Below are 24195 nucleotides of genomic sequence, written 5' to 3' on the forward strand. Positions count from 1 at the left end.
TAAAGCACATTAAGAACCTTCCATCTATGAAGAGTATTTGATTCTACCATATCTGAGAGTAAAGAAGAAGATTTTTGAAATTTCAGTCAATTTGACCCTTTTTGGCCCCGCCCACCAGCCCCTGGGGGTCAACCAGGGCCAACATGTACATACCATCAAACTGTCATCCCAAGCTGATAATTTGAACCAAGTAAGAATGATTTCCAATTGAAATCCAACAAATAATAGTAAAAATGTGATTTCCCTATATAAACTATAGTAAAGTTTACCCCCTCCCCTGGGGCAAACGCGAGACCCCAGGGTCATGAAATTCACAATTTTCGTAAGGCACATTAAGAACCTTCCATCTATGAAGAGTATTTGATTCTACCATATCTGATAGTAGAGAAGAAGATTTTTGAAATTTCAGTCAATTTGACCCTTTTTGGACCCGCCCACCAGCCCCTGGGGGTCAACCAGGGCCAACATGTACATACCATCAAACTGTCATCCTATGCTGATAATTTGAACCAAATTAGAATGAATTCCAACACAAATCCAACAAATAATAGTCAAAAATGTGATTTCCCTATATAAACTATAGTAAATTTTACTTCCTCCCCAGGGGCAAAGATGAGACCCCAGGGTCATGAAATTCACAATTTTGGTAAAGCACCTTAAGACCCTTTCATCTATGAAGAGTGTTTGATTCCACCTTACCTGAGAGTAGAGAAGAAGATTTTTGAAGTTTTAGTCAATTTGACCCTTTTTGGCCCCGCCCCTCAGGCCCCTGGGGGATGGGGACCATATAATTCACAATTTTGGTTGACCTTTAGCCATAGAAGCTCCCTGCCAAATTTCATTGAATTTAGTTCAGTGGTTTTGGAGAAGAAGTTGAAAATGTAAATTGTTTACGGACGGACGACGGACAAAAGGCGATAAGAATAGGTCACTTGAGACTTTGTCTCAGGTGACCTAAAAAGGAAAGATCAAGATCAGATTTAAAGCCACATACACACGAAGAAACTTACATATATCAATGCTACATTTCGAGCTTTTTACAGTTTTCGGACTTGATACATACCGAACAGACTAACATGAATCAGAAACTGAAAGAAAATGTGTATTTATGAAAGTATACGGGGAATTCCCAAAAATAATAACTGTGGCTGCCGGACCAAGTTCAAAATGGCGGAACGCCGCAAGCGTGGACCAGAAATCAAAGTACTGGAAGTACTGAAGGCACAAACGAAAACAAATTATTTTAACTGCTTTTGTTTAGTGGGGACATGGTCAACTTTGTATGGAACATCACCAATACCTGATTAGGACTTGGACAAAATATTGGCAAGAAAAGAAATTCATATCTACTTTTGATTGCAAGTGCGTCTTGGCAGCTAATTGTCAGAATAGGTACTCAGGTAATCTTATTTGACATCTTCAATGGGTTAATGTATACGTAGTTGTAGATGTAATATGAAGGTCCTAGATTACCTGTAAAATTAATGAGGCCTTTCTTTTCAAACTTTTGAGGATCCCATGCCTATAAGCGCTTCACAAATTATCATTATCATTAGCCATTGAAAAGATATTTATACATTTGATGTAACGCCCCATCTAGCTACCAGCTTTTAGATCAGAGCTCAGGTTAAAAACACTTGTGTGATTGTTTTAGGATTTTATCGTGTGTGTGAGCCCTGGTTTGAATGATGTTATGTCAAGGTTTTGAATGATATTTTGTGGCAGATTGTTCTATCCCTTCAGTACCTTCTGTAAAATAGCGATAACAAACTTCAGTTGTCAAAATACAATATGGCTGCCTGTCGACCATGTTGTTTTCCGATTAGTCTCAAAATGCAATATCCATAACTAGGCACCGAGGGGAACCTACATATAAAATTTGAGAAAGATCCCTTCAGCACTTTCTGAGAAATAGCGATAACAAACTTCAATGGTCTAAATCCAAGATGGCTGCCTGTCGGCCATATTGTTTTCCGATTGGTCTCAAAATGCAATATACATAACTAATGTAAGCACCAAGAGGAACCTACATATGAAATTTGAGAAAGATCAATTCAGTGCTTTCTGAGAAATAGCAATAACAAACTTCAATTGTCAAAACCTAAGATGGCTGCCTGTCGGCCATATTGTTTTCCGATTGGTCTCAAAATGGACTAAGACCACAATTAGCTTCGCTATATGTTTCATTGTAACATTAAAATTCATAATAAATTCCCAACATCTCATATGCAACTTTCCATCTCACCTGGCCAAGACCAACATCTGAGAAGCAAAATAAAAAAAGTTTCAACCCAGCATGTTGGGCATTTTCTGGAGATAGCTGTCAAAATGTGTCACCAACGTGGATTATATACATCCGGGTCAGGGGTAGAGGTCAAATCAGGACTCATCACACAGGGTCCTGGAGCACATAATAAATGATCAATATTATTATTTTACATCACAAAACATAGATTGACATCTCTGCTATAAATCCACATTAAATTCATCAACAGAAATCAAGTTCAAAGAGGCATTTGATTGGTTTTCCTGAGATACATACATTTTTGAGGGGACTTCATTCGTGGGGCCTGAACCCGGAAGTACTTAATTGTGGTCTTAGTCCTATTATAGGACACTATTTTTGTCAAAAACTTAAAATAATTATTTTCATAAACTTTGAGCTATTTGAAATCATGCTGTGAAAACAGAATTACTCTATGACACATAAAACAGGAATTACAGAGATCTAAAAACACCCTATTGACACTGAAAATCAAGACACAATTCTACACACAGCTACTATGTATATTTCTGATATCATGTGATAGATAAAATGAAACAGTTTTTTCAATAATTGAGATATTTCAATTCTGTAAACTGGTTAAGAAACTTTGATATTCACTGCATATAACTATATATAGTTTGCTCCCAATTTCAAATTTTAACTTTAATTTTTAAAGAATTTAAAATTTTGCTTCAAAATATTTTAATTTTGTTATCAGACTGATATCATAACTGTTTCAAAGCATTAATCAGGTCTCATAAGGACATGAAATAATCTAAATGCAACAATAAAGACTTGCAGTGACCAACCACAGTGAGTTACCACCAATAGACACACTAGCCAGCACTTGTTTACAATTACTGTTATGCTGTCCACCCATAGGCAGAGAAGAGGGGTGGAGGGAAGTGAAGCATAAGCTGGTTCAACTGAGCTCAGAGAACTATACAGCAAAGTATAAACCTAAAATGAAAAAGAGAACTCTATCGCTACCAGTAGAACAGCACAAAGATCATGCGAGAGGTCCAAGTCTGCTCGGAAGTCTAACTACAGGAGAGGACAGCTAGATCCAGCAAATGCAGGGGAGACAATCAGCTTCAGGATCATCTATGTTGAGAAGCCAAAACAAACTGTTTAAGATACAGTGGGAAACCTGAAAATAAGACATTGAATTCAAAATTCAAAAACAAATGTGTAACAACAACAAAAAAGTTACATATACAAATATATATGACTACCTAAAGAGGGAGCCTCCCCGTGGCGGTGGTCGGGAATGTTGTGTCTCTGGATACAATAGCTAATACCCTCAAATCAATTAAAAAAATTAAAATAAATATGTTTTAAATTTTCAAATCTAACAATCAGTCCCTATAGAATACATGACCATGTCAAATATTTAAATAAAAAACAATACAAAAATAATTAAAAAATTCTAAAAAAATAACATAAAAAATCATTTTAAAATTTAATTTGAAGTTAAATTCATGTTAAATTTGAAAAATAGCTTTCCTAACTAATCACAAATATAACTGTCAACAAGCATGTCAAATTTTAAGAGAATCGGCCAAAAAATGTGGATTTGTCAAATAAAAACATGTATTTCAGGGCCTATCATATTAGGACTAAGACCACAATTAGCTTCGCTATATGTTTCATTGTAACATTAAAATTCACAATAAATTCCCAACATCCCTTATGCAACTTTCCATCTCACCTGGCCAAGACCAACATCTGAGAAGCAAAATATAAAAGTTTCAACCCAGCATGTTGGGCATTTTCTGGAGATAGCTGTCAAAATGTGTCACCAACGTGGATTATATACATCCGGGTCAGGGGTAGAGGTCAAATCAGGACTCATCACACAGGGTCCTGGAGCACATAATAAATGATCAATATTATTATTTTACATCACAAAACATAGATTGACATCTCTGCTATAAATCCACATTAAATTCATCAACAGAAATCAAGTTCAAAGAGGCATTTGATTGGTTTTCCTGAGATACATACATTTTTGAGGGGACTTCATTCGTGGGGCCTGAACCCGGAAGTACTTAATTGTGGTCTTAGTCCTATTATGCAATATGCATAACCACCCACCAAGGGGAACCTACATATCAAATTTGAGAAAGATCCCTTCAGCACTTTCTGAGAAATAGCGATAACAAACTTCAATTGTCCAAATCCAAGATGGCTGCCTGTCGGCCATGTTGTTTTCCGATTAGTCTCAAAATGCAATATGCATACCTAGGCACCGAGGGGAACCTACTTATGAAATTTGAAAAAGATCCCGTCAACACTTTCTGAGAAATAGTGATAACAAACTTCAATTGTCTAAATCCAAGATGGCTGCCTGTCGGCCATATTGTTTTCCGATTGGTCTCAAAATGCAATATACATAACTAATGTAAGCACCAAGAGGAACCTACATATGAAATTTGAGAAAGATCAATTCAGTGCTTTCTGAGAAATAGCAATAACAAACTTCAATTGTCAAAACCTAAGATGGCTGCCTGTCGGCCTTATTGTTTTCCGATTGGTCTCAAAATGCAATATGCATAACTAATGTTAGCACCAAGAGGAACCTACATATGAAATTTGAGAAAGATCAATTCAGTGCTTTCTGAGAAATAGCAATAACAAACTTCAATTGTCAAAACCTAAGATGGCTGCCTGTCGGCCATATTGTTTTCCGATAAGTCTCAAAATGCAATATGCATAACTAGAAACCAAGAGAAACCTGTATATGAAATTTTAGAAGATCCCTTCAGTACTTTGAGAAATAGCGATAACAAGAATTGTTTACGGATGGAGGGACGGACGGACCACGGACGCAGGGCGATTTGAATAGCCCACCATCTGATGATGGTGGGTTAAAAACACCTGGGTCTGATAAACAGACTCTGGAGGCGTAGAATGCGGATGTAGACAGGGCAGGGTATACCATTACAACGGCCACATTAAACTAAGCACTATATTCAAAACTTAGAATTACATGCTCATATCAGCTCGGACTTGAGACAGTTTCTTAATCGCTCATTAGAGTGAACATGATTTTCATATAGCACTCTACGTTATATGTTTACACTCCATACTGTGTAGCTACAAATAATCTATACAACAAAAACACATTCATTCACATGTACAGTTCAAATCAATTTGAAGTGGAATTTTGTTTTTCACCTATGTACATTGCATCAAATATTCTCCGCAATAGTATATGTACCATATACATAACTGTAACTGCACGATACATATACATGTGTATATGTATGGTATATATATCATGTTAATTAATGTTAGTGAGATGTGAATGTAGCTATATGTATTGATATCATCGATTTCAAAATCAGAGTTTTTTAGCCCACCATCATCAGATGGTGGGCTGTTCAAATCGCCCTGCGTCCGTGGTCCGTCGTCCGTCCGTCCGTCCCTCCGTCTCTCCGTCCGTCCGTAAACAATTCTTGTTATCGCTAATCCTCAGAAAGTACTGAAGAGATCTTTCTCAAACTTCATATGTAGGTTCCCCTTGGTGCCTAGTTATGAATATTGCATTTTGGGACCGATCAGAAAACAACATGGCCGACAGGCAGCCATCTTGGATTTTGACAATTGAAGTTTGTTATCGCTATTTCTGAGAAAGTACTGAAGGGATCTTTCTCAAATTTCATATGTAGGTTCCCCTTGGTGCCTAGGTATGCATATTGCATTTTGGGACCGATCGGAAAACAAGATGGCCGACAGGCAGCCATCTTGGATTTTGACCATTGAAGTTTGTTATCGCTATTTCTGAGAAAGTACTGAAGGGATCTTTCTCAAATTTCATATGTAGGTTCCTCTTGGTGCCTAGTTATGCATATTGCATTTTGGGACCGATCGAAAAACAACATGGCCGACAGGCAGCCATCTTGGATTTTGACCATTGAAGTTTGTTATCGCTATTTCTGAGAAAGTACAGAAGGGATCTTTCTCAAATTTCATATGTAGGTTCCCCTTGGTGCCTAGTTATGCATATTGCATGTTGGGACCGATCGGAAAACAAGATGGCCGACAGGCAGCCATCTTGGATTTTGACCATTGAAGTTTGTTATCGCTATTTCTGAGAAAGTACTGAAGGGATCTTTCTCAAATTTCATATGTAGGTTCCTCTTGGTGCCTAGTTATGCATATTGCATTTTGGGACTGATCGGAAAACAAGATGGCCGACAGGCAGCCATCTTGGATTTTGACCATTGAAGTTTGTTATCGCTATTTCTGAGAAAGTACAGAAGGGATCTTTCTCAAATTTCATATGTAGGTTCCCCTTGGTGCCTAGTTATGCATATTGCATTTTGGGACCGATCGGAAAACAACATGGCCGACAGGCAGCCATCTTGGATTTTGACCATTGAAGTTTGTTATCGCTATTTCTGAGAAAGTACTGAAGAGATCTTTCTCAAATTTCATATGTAGGTCCCTAATCCCCTTGGTGTCTTATTATGCATATTGCATTTTGGGACCAATCAGAAAACAAGATGGCCGATTTGACAATTGAAGTTTGTTATCGCTATTTCTGAAAAAGTACAGAAGGGAGCTTCTCAAATTTCATATGTAGGTTCCCCTTGGTGCCTAGTTATGCATATTGCATTTTGAGACCAATCAGAAAACAACATGGCCGACAGGCAGCCATCTTGGATTTTGACCATTGAAGTTTGTTATCGCTATTTCTCAGAAAGTACTGAAGGAATCTTTCTCAAATTCCATATATAGGTTCCCCTTGGTGCCTAAATCTTAAATTTCATATATAGGTTTCCCTTGTTTGAAAAGTACTAGAGGTTTCTTCTGAATTTACACAGACTAGTAAGACTTAGAAGAAGAAAAAAGTAGAGAAAAGATCAATCTGACATGGAACCTATGAAGAACATTCAATGGTGGGCGCCAAGATCCCTCTGGGATCTCTTGTTTTTTAATCTGCAGCATCTCTCAGATGAAAATGTAGTTCGAATGCCCAAACTGGATGAACTGTACATGTAGTAGCATTCTTCAAAGACCATTATGAATGCTTTTCATACAAATGTATTGCTTTCAATTGTTCATGTGTTTAAATTATTAGAACACTGAAGTAATTTTTATTTTCATAAAAATGGAAGTACTGCTTATCTTTAAAACTAAATTGGATATTGATAAGATAAATTTGCCAAAATGTTAAAAATCAAACCTTATTAAGTAGAATCTAAACAGTTGTAAATGGCTAAGCCCACTATTCTTAACAACAAAATCACTCATTTTGATTCTCTGTTAAATATAATCAGGTTACTTGAAGACTTTGTCAGAAAAGTTAACACATATATACATTATTAATAGTTGCTTTAATTAAATTAATCTGAATTTGAACATTAAACCGACTTAACAATTTAAATGAAAAAAATGTGTTTTCACCATTGACCATAATTGATAAGAAGAAAATAATTATTTAACTCAACCTATGATATAGTATGTAACAGCCATCAAGACAATACTATTATCTTTAGTCATGCCAAGTTATTTCACAATAGGATATATGCACAACACAAACAAGTTTTACACATTTTTGTTGTTTAGAAGAATAATGAACTTAGTAATTTTTGCTGTTCTTCTCAAATAATATGTACTAGTGTTGTAAAGAAAAAAAGATTAAATAATAATAATAAATCTAAGTTAGAATAAATTATTTGCATTGATTTATCAATACTTTACTGTGCATTAGTTTAAAGGTTAATTTAATTCAGAAGCTGAAATGATTTAAGACAGAAACAAGAGATCCCAGAGGGATCTTGGCGCCCACCATTGAATGATCTTCATAGGTTCCATGTCAGATTGATCTTTTCTCTACTTTTCCCTTCATTTTACTAATCTGTGCAAATTGAGACATCCCTCCAGTACTTTTCAAACAAGGGAATCCTAGCTATATAAGAAATTTGAGATTTAACGATAATGGCTGTTTGTTTGCCAGGTTGTTTTCAGGACAGACTGGTCCAAAAATGCAATACAAAGGACCAAGGGGAACCTACTTATGAAATTTGAGAAAGATCCATTCAGTACTTTCTCAGAAATAGCGATAACAAACTTCAATTGTCAAAATCCAAGTTGGCTGCCTGTCAGCCATGTTGTTTTCTGATTGGTCTCAAAACGCAATATGCATAACTAGGCACCAAGGGAAACCTACATATGAAATTTCAGAAAGATCCATTCAGTACTTTCTCAGAAATAGCGATAACAAACTTCAATTGTCAAAATCCAAGATGGCTGCCTGTCGGCCATGTTGCTTTTGGATTGGTCTCAAAACGCAATATGCATAACTAGGCACCAAGGGAAACCTATATATGAAATTTGAGAAAGATCTATTCAGTACTTTCTCACAAATAGTGATAACAAACTTCAATTGTCAAAATCCAAGATGGCTGCTTGTCGGCCATGTTGTTTTCCAATTGGTCTCAAATCGCAATATGCATAACTAGGCACCAAGGGGAACCTACATATGAAATTTGAGAAATATCCCTTCAGTACTTTCTCAGAAATAGTGATAACAAACTTCAATTGTCAAAATCCAAGATGGCTGCCTGTCGGCCATGTTGTTATCTGATTGGTCTCAAAACGCAATATGTATAACTAGGCACCAAGGGGAACCTTCATATGTAATTTGAGAAAGATCCCTTCAGTACTTTCTCAGAAATAGCGATAACAAACTTCAATTGTCAAAATCCAAGATGGCTGCCTGTTGGCCATGTTGTTATCTGATTGGTCTCAAAACGCAATATGCATAACTAGGCACCAAGGGGAACCTTCATATGCAATTTGAGAAAGATCCCTTCACTACTTTCTCAGAAATAGTGATAACAAACTTCAATTGTCAAAATCCAAGATGGCTGCCTGTCGGCCATGTTGTTATCCGATTGGTCTCAAAACGCAATATGCATAACTAGGCACCAAGTGGAACCTTCATATGAAATTTGAGAAAGATCCCTTCAGTACTTTCTCAGAAATAGCGATAACAAACTTCAATTGTCAAAATCCAAGATGGCTGCCTGTCACCCATTTTGTATTCCGATTGGTCTCAAAACGCAATATGCATAACCAGGCACCAAGGGGAACCTTCATATGAAATTTGAGAAAGATCCCTTCAGTACTTTCTCAGAAATAGTGATAACAAACTTCAATTGTCAAAATCCAAGATGGCTGCGTGTCAGCCATGTTGTTATCTGATTGGTCTCAAAACGCAATATGCATAACTAGGCACCAAGGGGAACCTTCATATTAAATTTGAGAAAGATCCCTTCAGCACTTTCTCAGAAATAGCGATAACAAACTTCAATTGTCAAAATCCAAGATGGCTGCCTGCCGGCCATGTTGTTATCCGATTGGTCTCAAAACGCAATATGCATAACTAGGCACCAAGTGGAACCTTCATATGAAATTTGAGAAAGATCCCTTCAGTACTTTCTCAGAAATAGCGATAACAAACTTCTATTGTCAAAATACAAGATGGCTGCCTGTCGGCCATTTTGTTTTCCGATTGGTCTCAAAACGCAATATGCATAACCAGGCACCAAGGGGAACCATCATATGAAATTTGAGAAAGATCCCTTCAGTACTTTCTCAGAAATAGCGATAACAAACTTCAATTGTCAAAATCCAAGATGGCTGCCTGTCGGCCATGTTGTTATCTGATTGGTCTCAAAACGCAATATGCATAACTAGGCACCAAGGGGAACCTTCATATGCAATTTGAGAAAGATCCCTTCACTACTTTCTCAGAAATAGTGATAACAAACTTCAATTGTCAAAATCCAAGATGGCTGCCTGTCGGCCATGTTGTTATCCGATTGGTCTCAAAACGCAATATGCATAACTAGGCACCAAGTGGAACCTTCATATGAAATTTGAGAAAGATCCCTTCAGTACTTTCTCAGAAATAGCGATAACAAACTTCAATTGTCAAAATCCAAGATGGCTGCCTGTCACCCATTTTGTATTCCGATTGGTCTCAAAACGCAATATGCATAACCAGGCACCAAGGGGAACCTTCATATGAAATTTGAGAAAGATCCCTTCAGTACTTTCTCAGAAATAGCGATAACAAACTTCAATTGTCAAAATCCAAGATGGCTGCGTGTCAGCCATGTTGTTATCTGATTGGTCTCAAAACGCAATATGCATAATAAGGCACCAAGGGGAACCTTCATATTAAATTTGAGAAAGATCCCTTCAGTACTTTCTCAGAAATAGCGATAACAAACTTCAATTGTCAAAATCCAAGATGGCTGCCTGCCGGCCATGTTGTTATCCGATTGGTCTCAAAACGCAATATGCATAACTAGGCACCAAGTGGAACCTTCATATGAAATTTGAGAAAGATCCCTTCAGTACTTTCTCAGAAATAGCGATAACAAACTTCTATTGTCAAAATACAAGATGGCTGCCTGTCGGCCATTTTGTTTTCCGATTGGTCTCAAAACGCAATATGCATAACCAGGCACCAAGGGGAACCATCATATGAAATTTGAGAAAGATCCCTTCAGTACTTTCTTAGAAATAGCGATAACAAACTTCAATTGTCAAAATCCAAGATGGCTGCCTGTCGGCCATGTTGTTATCCGATTGGTCTCAAGCGCTGAAATTTGAGAAAGATCCCTTCAGTACTTTCTCAGAAATAGTCGATAACAAACTTCAATTGTCAAAATCCAAGATGGCTGCCTGTCGGCCATGTTGTTATCCGATTGGTCTCAAAACGCAATATGCATAACTAGGCACCAAGTGGAACCTTCATATGAAATTTGAGAAAGATCCCTTCAGTACTTTCTCAGAAATAGCGATAACAAACTTCAATTGTCAAAATCCAAGATGGCCCAAGATGGTTACTCTTGGTCAAAGCGCAATATGCAATAACCTAGGCCATCAAGGGGAACCTTCATATGAAATTTGAGAAAGAGTCCCTTCAGTACTTTCCTCAGAAATAGCGATAACAAACTTCAATTGTCAAAATCCAAGATGGCTGCCTGTCGGCATGTTGTTATCCGATTGGTCTCAAAACGCAATATGCATAACTAGGCACCAAGGGGGAACTCATATGAAATTTGAGAAGATCCCTTCAGTACTTTCTCAGAAATAGCGACTAATTGTCAAAATCCAAGATGGCTGCCTGTCGGCCATGTTGTTATCCGATTGGTCTCAAAGCGCAATATGCATAACCAGGCATCAAGGGGAACCTTCATATGAAATTTGAGAAAGATCCCTTCAGTACTTTCTCAGAAATAGCGATAACAAACTTCAATTGTCAAAATCCAAGATGGCTGCCTGTCGGCCATGTTGTTATCCGATTGGTCTCAAAACGCAATATGCATAACTAGGCACCAAGGGGAACCTTCATATGAAATTTGAGAAAGATCCCTTCAGTACTTTCTCAGAAATAGCGATAACAAACTTCAATTGTCAAAATCCAAGATGGCTGCCTGTCGGCCATGTTGTTATCCAATTGGTCTCAAAACGCAATATGCATAACTAGGCACCAAGGGGAACCTTCATATGTAATTTGAGAAAGATCCCTTCACTACTTTCTCAGAAATAGTGATAACAAACTTCAATTGTCAAAATCCAAGATGGCTGCCTGTCGGCCATGTTGTTATCTGATTGGTCTCAAAACGCAATATGCATAACTAGGTACCAAGGGGAACCTTCATATTAAATTTGAGAAAGATCCCTTCAGTACTTTCTCAGAAATAGCGATAACAAACTTCAATTGTCAAAATCCAAGATGGCTGCCTGTCGGCCATGTTGTTATCCGATTGGTCTCAAAACGCAATATGCATAACTAGGCACCAAGGGGAACCTTCATATGAAATTTGAGAAAGATCCCTTCAGTACTTTCTCAGAAATAGCGATAACAAACTTCAATTGTCAAAATCCAAGATGGCTGCCTGTCGGCCATTTTGTTTTGCGATTGGTCTCAAAACGCAATATGCATAACTAGGCACCAAGGGGAACCTACATATGAAATTTGAGAAAGATCCCTTCAGTACTTTCCTGGAAATAGCGATAACAAGAATTGTTTACGGACGGAGGGACGGACGGACGGACGGACGGAGGGACGGACGGACGACGGACCACGGACGCAGGGCGATTTGAACAGCCCACCATCTGATGATGGTGGGCTAAAAACCGCAGATGTAGGAATATAACATTTCCACTGCCTTTAAATATCTCTGGTTAAATTTAGCAATCAGTACATTTCCATGAAAAATGGTGTTTTCTAAAGAGTTACTGCCCTTTAATCGTCCCTGAAGCGTTCAAAACTCCACCAAACATAATAAAGGTCTATGTAGATGTACATCGTAGACCCCTTTCTTTTTTTATAATATGCTTCGACTGTTATGTTATATTTCAAATGATAATGATAGATCATTTTCTATTTTTTTTAAACCATCACGAATATTAGAAAAAAAGAATCAGTCGCTATAATTAGAGATGAATTTTTCAGTGACGTCTACATCTGCATGCAGACAGCCACGTTAATGCGGTCCGCGTTCTGTAAACGAAAAACTTCATGTGCATTACGTAGGATATAATCAATAGATCCGAAGTCAATATTAATATTCACAAGTCCATTCGCCTTTTCGAAACCCTATTCAGTGAGAATTTATTTAACTTTTTATTTGCAAACATGCGTATGGTACTCGACTGCCGTTGTTGTGATATTGTCATGATGAATAACTTTTTTCTTTCGTTAAAAAAACATCTATATAATCTAACCATCTGCAGACTACATCAATCACATGCAAGTTAATATTTCAGTGAGAAAATGACAGTCAAAGTTGGGTTTGATCACCTACTCTTGCTTTTATTATTGTTTACATTACTGAAAGATGGCGGACAAAATCGGATGCTGGATGAGTGATTTTCAATGTACAAAATAACAACGATATTCCGACGAAACTTTATCAATATTATAACCCATTCAGTAACATGCCACCAAAGAAAAAAAACACATAGATGTCGATGATGAAAATTCAGCGTGATGTTAGTAGATTTTTCTTCCGGGTCACAGGTAAGCAGCAATATGGCGCCAGCAAAAAGTCGATTGTATCATTCCTCGTGAAATCTAATGCGTTCAACGCGGAAAAATATTCTTACGTATCATCGACAGAACATACTTAAATTAAATAATTTGAAAACTATCTATCTGTGAGGTTCTGTTGTTTTGTCATATATCTAACGAAACTGCAGTGTTGCATTTGACTCCGTAAGTCACGGGACTATTATTTTTTTGCGATAGAATATGATTGTGAAGTGGCAGTGGAAGTTGTGTCAGAGCGAACGAAAATGCCAAAAAAAAACAACACATTGTCCTGTCAGCTTCTGAAATACAACAAAACAAAAGGTGATTTTTTTTAATAGCTGAACTTCACTGTATGTCATTTTTTATCGTGAAGTTAAACAAATATTTACTGCATAACATTACGGAGTTACTGTAAAGCAACGTTTAGATTGGCCAACAGCAGTATCCGCCAGAAGGCATCGTAGATTTTGTCAGCTACCCTCAAAAGCGCTGACATAGACTCAAACTTACGTTTGTGTCTACGTTTGTGTCAACAAAACAAAAGGTGATTTTTTTATAGCTGAACTTTACAATATGTCATTTTTTATCATGAATATTTACGATATTTACGATATTTACAAATATTTACTGCATAGTATTACGGAGTTACTGTAAAGCAACGGTTAGATTGGCCAAGGCAGTATCCGCCAGAGGGCATCGTAGATTTTGTCAGCTACACCTCAAAAGCGCTGACATAGACTCAAACTAACGTTTGTGTCAAAAATGGGTCGGAGAATGCGTTAATTTCTGTAAAGTAGTGAAAACACTTTTTGATCATTACCAAGTGTTAGATTGGCACATAACAGAAATTATGTGTTCAACCATTTTCAAAACAGAGTTTGAGGTGAAATAAGGCCAACAAAACTACCGGAGTAGATACATACATTCAGATAAAGTAATGTTGAGGGACAGAATGATCATAAAACATCCTCAAACAAATACGCAAGTTGAGATAAACAACAACCAACCAAACTGTGGTTTTTTTTCTTTTCTTTATTTGGCATGCAATTTGTTGGAAGGTTTTTAAGTTGTTTATCAACTGAAATGTAAGCGTTTAGCCTTTCAGGGAAAAGTTTTTTTGTATCACAAATGGAGCAGCTATGAATTAATATGTATATTTTCATAATCAAGTTTGCAACTCACCAACCTTATAGTAAAAGCGATTTTTGAAATGCACAATCCTACATCTGTGTCTGCATAATTTTGATGGTAAGTTCATAGCTATATAATATGATGGTATGTGCACATATTGGCCATCACGGCCATGGCTTTGTTAAATAATCAATTTGTTTAAAGGAAGATTTCTCTACACACAATATGGTCGGTTTTCTCTTTAAATATATAAACAATGTCTTTGGAAAACGCAACTTTAAATTATGAATGTGTTGTCAACATATGCACAATGGTCTGTTATATCTTTTGTCAGCAATGTTCATGAAGATAAAGACATTTAAACTATGGTGATCTCAGTATGATGTTTGGTCAAATGATGTTAATTGTTGTCCACAAATCCTTAACAGCAGCAATCATGTTTGGGAGGATATTTGCTGTAAATAAAAAAAAAGTTATTTCACAAAGAATATCAATTTAACACTCGTTAATCATATGGCATTCAGTTATTCTGATCATCATTACCCAACAAGATATAATTTAGAAGTGATGGGGCATAGGTTTTAACTATCAGCTGTATTTCATATCCTAGAATATATACATTTGCAGTTATATTACATATCCGTTTTATATCATGTTTGTTTTGTCCATCTTATCTGTTCCACAATGTAAGCAACAAACAAGGCTAGATGGGTCTGTATTTATGTATCACTTAGGTTTTCTGCAGTTTAAGAAAACGATTTGTTGGAAGATTGAATTTTGAATTCCAATTTCAGTTTAGATCAGTAAGTAGCATGAAACAAAAATCAATAAATATTCTTTTCAGTTACTGCAATCGAAAATTTAAACCACAAAAAATAACCTGTCATATGGTAATTATATAGACCCATTAATTTATTCCACAATGGATTTTTGTATCCTTACTCTTTTAACCACAAGAAGCGACTGAAAGCCATTCTGTTAGTTCAAAGTGTACCAGTAAAGAGTATAACAGTTCATCACATGTATGTGAATATGATATCTGAATACAATGCATTTACACACCATTAAAATTTTTCTTTCTCCAAGGCATGACAGAAATAATACATGTTAATGCCACCTTCATCATGGATGAGCATTGCTGGCATGCATTCGTCATTGAAATCAGACCCTGTGAAGAAACGAGACAAAAAAGATTAAATAACAGCAACTATACCAGTCAGATCACACATCATAATGGGCAGTATCAAGTAAAAACATTACAAGTCGTACTCAATGTATAAATATACTTGGTCACAAGCAAAGCAGAGCCATTTCCTTCATTTTACAGAATAATTTGATGTCACTCACCAGATTTTCTAGGTCGAATCAAAACTTAATTGATCAATCAAGTGACAATGCAGTCCTTAAATATGTTCATATTATACTGAAGCAAATATGTTTGGTTAAATCAATGCAATATAATCAAAAACTGCTTTCATTGAAGTATCATACAATAAATAAAAGTGCTATATAATTAGCTTGACTATTTATATGTAGATAATAAGAATCCTCTGACAGTGATTTTGTTTGTTTTTAAACATACACAATCTGCCTTCCGATGACCCCTCAGAGAGGAGATCTATCCGAGTATAGATATTGTTTCTTATCCAATTGATTATTGCCACCAAGTTTCATTACAATCACACTACATTTATAAGTTGAATAACGCTGAAGATGCACTGTGGCCCTGCCCCTCACCCCTCAATGTGTCAGGTATTAACAACTAGTGAAGTATATAAAAGCCTCTCTGCTTTCTTATCATAGAAATTATGACAAAATTTCAAAATACGTTTAATGGTAGAATATTTTCCCTAACAGGGGTTAATCCGAGATTTGGGTAATACTACCCATTATGAAATTTAGGGGAAATGAAGGGCTGCAGTGTCTTGAATTATTCTTTAAACTTTAACATTTTACATCTATTCTTTGCTGCAATTCTTACAAATTTCATCTAAACTTTGGGGATCTCCCCTGTTTTGGAGAATTTTCCCCAGTTTTATCAGATTTTTTCTTGATTCGGAATTTGTTTTTAATTACAGGGGAAAACAACACACCATCAGTAGGGAATATTACCTAATTTCAGTAGTAAAATCGGTCTTAATAAATGTCTGCCTAATGATATTATATATGAGGATCACACTCTCGAACAATTTACCCTGAAATTGTAATGAGCCAACAAAAACTCTGATGTTTTGAATACCATATACCATATGCAACTGACAGGAGACCTTTAGCACCTTCCTACACAATTTATGTTTATCACAGAGAAGCTGCAGAAAGGCCCAAATTTGCACCTCTTCTCTGAACACTGATTCAACTTTGCATTAGAGACAAGATGCTGTTCACAAGGCAAGACAAACTGAGAATCACTCATGTATTGTCATATTCCAACTTACTTTGCTACATGCATCATGTCAAAAAGTGTTCATCAGTGAAAAGATACAAAATTTGATATTGACCTTTGACTTAGATTTATGTATTTTTGTGAACTGAACATCTTGAATAAATTACATTTAAATCAATCAATAAATGCTGAAGTTGTGAACACAATTTGTGGACAGATAGACAGTTTACTCATCTCTGATATAGTGCCCTAATTGTAATATCACAATGTTAAATGTAACAACCATTACATATATATAAACAAAACCCTGGGTGTGAGCTGGATATTTTATAATGGGGTCCTTTTCAGATTAATTAGGCTTATCAATATTAAACAGCTCTACTCACCAATGAAAAACTGGAGGGCACCAAAATTTGCTAAAGCCCAGTCTACCATCTTTTTACAATCTTCTTTGAATTCGCCAACTACTTCAGGTGACTCTTCCGTTATACGCTTAAGCATCCTGAAACGAAGTTATAATGTATCTATGCTCATTCACTCAATGGAAATAAACTTTATACCACTAAAGAACAGGTCGAAAATGAAATGTGTGCTGTAGCAAGCTAATACACTTGCAAGTTTGTCCAAACTCCTGTTAGAGTGAGGAAATTTATTTGAAATTCATGAAAACAGGTCTGTTGGCCAAAAAGATTTTTCCTTCAGAATGTATTTGTCTGTGGTACATATTGTTCAATAGAAATTGCACTGCTTCTTAAGAATCTTTGAAAAATATTATGATTACTAACAGAATTTCATACTGTAATACATAAATTTGTTTCTTTTCTATTAAGCAACATGAATGCCCCTGCAACACGTTTATAGCAGGCTTTCAAGAACTGGATTAATGTACAAACCTGCTATATGTGCATCAATAATTTATTTATATATTCCCACCACTATATTTATTGGAGTATGAAGTGAAACACCCATAAAATGCTATTTCCCAAGCAAAAGATTTCCAATCATTTGCAGACCTATAGTCAAGTACAGCTTGTAAGAGTTATCCCCCCTGTGAGCACTGAGATACAGAAGCAGTATAGCTAGTCAGGAGACCTTACACCAGGGAAATGACTGAGCAGCGTGATGAAATATTTATATACATGTACCTTTTATGTGATAAAAAGAAAAAAGACTTTTTGGAAAAAACATGCAATTTAGAAGAAGGAAAAAATGAAAATAGGAAAATACAAGGCATTATGTATTTAAAGTGAATTGTGGCATGTTTTCAACCTGATTTTGAAATATCCCATTTTTTTCCTTCTTCTTAATTGCATGTTTTCTCCAAAAAGTCTCTAAATAAGGAGAAAAATAGCATGAAAAGGCATAGTATTTTTTTTGGCAAAGCAAAAGGTGGCTCAAAGATCGCTCATTTTATTTTCAATGACAATTGGTTTAATATTTCCCAACTTTGTTGTATCCCTTTAAATTGTGTTTGATGTCAAGATCAAAACAAAGAGCTCTAGATCTGTTGACTACTTTGTTTAAGTGTTTCGAACATTATTTATATGTACTTTCCCTACCAAGAATTTTCAGAGGGATCTTGGTACCCATCTGTGTTTTACTGGTCAATTTGAAAATTTGCAAAATGGTTGAAATTTAGAAATCTGACTTTGAGGGCCCTGGTACTACGCATAATGGTATTGTTGGCCAAGGTGGCCACCTTGCATTTCCGACCAACCAAGATCCTTCATGTACTTCTCAAAGAAAAAAAGATAATAATAACTGTTTACAGATGAAGCAACTAATCGACTGCCTATGGATGAAGGGCAATTTGAACCATCCAATGATGGACTAAAAGTCAACTTTGAGAAAAATACATACGTTTTCATTTTTTCTTTCATGTAAATCTTGAAATCTTTTTTTGACATTTGTGTCTCTTGCAATTTGAAATCAAGTACAACATCAATTCCCTGTTTTCCCTCAGCTTCCTCAAGTGTTTCTTGTTCCTCTTCTTGTGACGCATTTGCTCCAATATCAAAATCTCCGACGCCATCTTCTTTTTTCATCTATAAAAGTAATTATTAGAATACCAGCCAGGTTTTGTAATGAAAATAATCAAGATTCCCAATGGGCCTGTACATGCGTTGCTCACCTTCTATTAATGCAACTTAGGAGTCGATACATGTCATGCATGTCTTGAGCTCTGCTAAGCTGAATACCTCTTTGTTTCAACACGAGAATCAGTGTATCCATTTTTACAAACCATGTAGTCCTTTTTAGCTTCAACCCTGCATATTCCAAGTCAATAGCATGAACCCATGCCATTTTTTTTCAATTCTTCACACATCTGACACTTGTGACCTTGCAGGGGTTGACACTAACTTAATCGCCTTGACAGACCACTGGGCTGCCAGGTTTTGAAATGAGGCAGCCCGGTCTGCCAAAGGTGAAGCCCCATTCTCAGGGATTTGGGGGCATGTCCCTCCAGCCCCTAATCCCAACAATGGGGAAAAATTGAATATTCTGTTTTGTGCATTCTAGTCCATTCTGAGCATATTTAAATATAAGATCTACATTCTAGTCCATTCTGAGCATAAAAATATAAGATCTAAGGGTTTTTATGAAAAAAAATTTGAAAATAAAATTATTGAAGTAAAAGAAGAAAACTTGGCTGAACATTACATATTTGACTGAAAATGTTGGCAGCCCAAAGGTCTGCTAGTCTGGACATTCTGGCAGCCCGACTTGATTCCAGGCAGCCCAGGGCTGCCGGCCGGCTACTATTAGTGTCGATCCCTGCCTTGAATGTTGGTCAAGGTCATGCATTTGAACAAACTTGGTAGCCCTTCATTATAACATGTTACAGGCCCAATATTAAGTCTCTGTTCCTCTTGGTTATTGAGAAAAGTCATTTAAAGAGTTTAGCATATTTGACCTCAAACTATGGACAATAGATGATTGCAATAGGTCGCTAAAGGCTTCCACTCAGTTGACCTAATAAATCTTATTTTTATTCTAAATCTTTAAAATAATAAGTATTTATTTACCAGATAAGATATACTTACACGACAAGTTACTGTCATCATGCCTCTGACTGGCTCGTCTATTTTTATAGGGTAGCTGTCAGACAGCACTTCATTACCTAGGAAAAAAGTTTTGAAAACAAAATTTAAGTAAATGAAGAAAACTTTAGCTGGACATTTTAAATTTGGCTTAAAATGTTGGCAGCCCACATGACTGCTGGTCTGGACATTCTGGAAGCTTAAGCCTGACCAGATTCAATGCAACCCATGGCCAGGTCTGCCTGGCTACTGTTAGTGTCGATCCCCGATTGCTGCCAAAAATATTAAAAGTAATGTAACAGAAACAATCGGAAGAATTAATTCCACTTTCACTTTTGGACCAAAACTAAAGTAACAAGTTAATGGAGCTGTAATTACGTACAGTAATTATAAAACGATTCATCAATAATTGTATCAAATGTTACTATCAGCTTTTTATTTCCAGAATTGTGATACATGTTGTGGGTCGAGTACCACAAAAAGTTCAAAAACTGGTCAATAAAATAATTTCATTATCTGATACTGATCATGACACAAACATGATTAAAGTGATGACAGCATTTTGAATATCATAAAAATAAAGACATTTTTTTCTTTTATTGCATACGGGCCCGGGCCTAGGGATATCCACAATTCTACCGGTGTGAGGTGTTCTTATCTGAGCTGGGGTTGGGACAACCTACACATGCTCTTTGCATGTTCTTGACAACTGTATGATGTCACAGCAATAAAACAATGAATGACACAGTGACAATTCAATCACTTCACGTCAACATTGCCTTGCAATGATGTAAGGTTCAATAATACAAGACAAATTAGAGTGTTTACAGGGCAAGAGAAAAATAATAATTTACCCCTTTCGGGGAGGAGGGGAAAAAGTGTATGTTGTTTGGTAGCCTTCTAAGCATCTTAGTCTGAGGGTTGAGCTGTCACATCCCAAAGGGGGTGAAAAATTCTTTTGATCTCTGGATCTGTCAGTAAAATAAATATGTGTTACCATGTCACATGTTTTTATCAAGAAGTGTTTTACCCAACTTATAATCGCGAGAGGCAGCTATTATCAATGCTTGCAGCATATATCATATCAAAGCATTGCAATTTTGTAGTGCTGGTATTAAATTCAGCATACAATTCTGACTAGGTCTTTCTAGCGAAACAGGAGTTTTGTTAATGAAAAAAGTATTCTTCAGATTGGTAAGGATATATAGCTATACAAGATCGAGGCCCAAAGGGCCTTAACGGTCACCTGAGATTTGAAATATTTCAGTTAATTTAATTGACCCTTTTTGGCCCCACCCATCAGTCCTTGGCGTCAGTCAGGGCCAATATGTGCATATCACTAAGCTGTCACCCCATGCTGATAATTTTAAGAAAGTTAGAATGAATTCCAATAGAAATAAAACAAATGATTGTCAAAAATATGAATTCCCTATATAAACTATAGTAAAGTTATTTAATTAACCCCCTCCCCAGGGGCAAACGTGAGACCCCAAGGGTCATAAAATTCACAATTTAAGTAAAACACCATGAAACCCTTCCTTCTATGAAAAGTATTTGATTCTATCTTATATAGGTATTGAGAAGAAGATTTTTGAAATTTCAGTCAATTTGACCCTTTTTAGCACCGCCCCTCAGCCCCTGGGGTTCAGTCAGGGCCAACATGTACATGTGCATTCCATCAAACTGTTATCCCATGCTGATAATGTTGACCAGGTTAGAACGAGTTTCAATACAAATCCAAGAAATAACGGTCAAAACTGTGATTTCCCTATATAAACTATACTAAAGTTTACCCCCTCCCCAGGGACAAAAGCGAGACCCAAGGGTCATTAAATTCACAGTTTTGGTAAAGCACCATAAGACCCTTCCATCTATGGAGAGTTTTTGATTCTACCAAATATGAGAGTAGAGAAAAAGATTTTTGAAATTTCAGTCAATTTGACCCTTTTTAGCCCCGCCCCTCAGCTCCTGGGGTTCAGTCAGGGCCAACATTTGGTAAGCACCATAAGACCCTTCCATCTATGGAGAGATTTTGATTCTACCAAATATGAGAGTAGAGAAGAAGATTTTTGAAATTTCAGTCAATTTGACCCTTTTTTAGCCCGCCCATCATCCCCTGGGCCATAAGGCGCCTGCATGGCCATTAAAAACTCGTGTACTTTCAAAGGTTAACGTTGCTGTCAATTCTAAAATGACGTTCATAATTGAAAAGTTACAGAGAGAAGTTACACTGAACTAAAGAATTAAAAGATTTTTTTTAAATGTAAGACAACTTGGCCGGTTGACTAACTTTTCCAATTGGCATCTAGATTTTATGACTTGGTAGCCAAATAGACCACCTGTTAAAAATATCCAAATTTGAGCCCTGATTATTTATTTTTCTCATATTAGTGTTTGGATTCGTTTACCCAGACCAGAGGTATTAGATAAATTATTGGTACTTTTTACCATGGGACCACATGCAAATAAATTTCATTTTCACATTTGTATACATGTTGCTTCATGGACTAATTAGTGATGGGATTCTGATATTTTCAGGATCGATTAACCGGGACATCTATGATAATTGGATGACATTATATATTGTCCAATCAATTATCAATTATATTCAGATGTTTCAAATCAGATATATCCTGAAAATATATGCCTTAAGTGTGTCTTAGTTATATAATCATTATCCAAATGATATTAAGTAAACATCATTGTTTTATTGTTTGTTAAATTCAGCAGCAAAACAATTGATCAAAACTTCAGTCTGCTGTTTTATCTGAGGTAGAAATAACAAAGAGGACTAGATATTAACCAAACAGCTAGATCATTGCTTTTATCATGGAATTAGATAATTTAAGTTTGCGTTTGATTGATATTTAACTCGTGGAGATCACATTTCTATGTAAAATAAATACCCTATGAATTATCTATTTCAACCAAGTGTAGTGCCAACGCATTGACATTCATCTATTCCTGATATCTTTAATCGCATACGTTTCCATACAAAATATACTAGTATAATGCGCATGGGTCAGTCAGATGCCTTAGTTCTACTACAAGCAGTCAAACAAGCATCTGCGGGACCCCGTTGACTAATGAAGTCAGGGATTTTCCTACAATAGAAACAACTCCCAAGGTCCGTTAAAAGGACACATTCCTCTAAAAAAATCTTACGAAAATTCCCAATTTGCCACTGAAAAACCTATTTTGAAGTCACTTTTGAAATTAAGTTAGTTTTATCTATAAAGACCTATACTAAGGTACTTTTGAAAAATAAAAAACGCTATAGATAACAAAATGAAATCAAAAATAATATAAGGGCAATATTCATCAAAGAAAACTGAACTTACTGAAGTTTGTAAGAATTTCACATTTTTTTTTTATTTCTCCCAGGCCAGTGTCACAATTTGTCGTGTATATATAGAAATTCCCAATTCAATGGAGCCTGGACCCAGTTGAAAAATTATAGGAAAATCCCTGGAAGTAAACATCACAGATTAATTCCAGAAAATGGGAAACCAATCCAGAAAATTCACTAATTGATTTTTGGATTTTAAGATCGACGATGTCACTAGAAATGTTTTAAATCAATCGATTTACGAAAAAGTTTAGAGTGATTGTTAGAAACAAAAATAACCCGAATTGGCATACAATTCAATAGACAAGTTCGCATATCATACGTAAGTTGGCGGTGGTGTTTGACCATCCACTCAAAGTTGATATACATGTCAAGTGGGGTTATTTAATATTACGTTTGAGGTTTTTTTTTCAACTGATCTTTATATTTGGAAGCAAAAAAAGTTATCTTGAATCTGCTGTTCAGATTTGATAAATAAAACTGGTACTACTGATGACATACTTCGCGATCTGTCAAATCCTTGGCCAAGATTAGATATAGACAGTTATAGATTGTTGATGTTCACGTAGGGTTTACGATCTCCGCAATATAAATTGTCCTCATCAGTATGATAGTGGCGTATACATTTATCATATAAACAAATATAAGTAATATTAGTATGTGTAATATATATAGGCCTACTTATCCGCCTACATATATGCGTCAATATTGCGGACAAAATTATAACTGAATCGAACCAGTACTGGTACTCAATATCTCAGCTTGGGGTATGAGTAATCAATATATATATAATTGTAAATCAAAATACCAAAATCTTTCATTATATATTACCTGTTGCTAAATCTTTGTAGACGAGCATTTTGATGGATTTTGATGGATTGTCGCTGAATTATTTCACAACAAACCGATATCACCAGAGCCAGACCGGAAAAGGAAGCACATATGTAAGGGCGAGTA

At 36.1% G+C, this 24195-nt stretch overlaps 1 protein-coding gene across 1 annotated transcript; it reads right to left on the reverse strand.

Annotated features, from left to right (window-relative positions):
- Positions 1–14346: 14346 nt before the first annotated feature.
- On the reverse strand, positions 14347–24187 carry LOC117342461 (translationally-controlled tumor protein homolog). Its single transcript, XM_033904621.1, has 6 exons — positions 24070–24187; positions 19893–19969; positions 18709–18893; positions 17235–17350; positions 15528–15633; positions 14347–14920 (listed from the first exon to the last, which is right to left on the reverse strand). Exons 1-5 carry the CDS (start codon positions 24095–24097, stop codon positions 15530–15532), a joined length of 510 nt encoding a protein of 169 aa, XP_033760512.1. The 5' UTR covers positions 24098–24187; the 3' UTR covers positions 14347–14920; positions 15528–15529.
- Between the last annotated feature and the right edge of the window lie 8 nt (positions 24188–24195).

The sequence above is a fragment of the Pecten maximus genome, chromosome 14 (assembly GCF_902652985.1).
Source record: "Pecten maximus chromosome 14, xPecMax1.1, whole genome shotgun sequence".
NCBI lineage: Eukaryota > Metazoa > Mollusca > Bivalvia > Pectinida > Pectinidae > Pecten > Pecten maximus.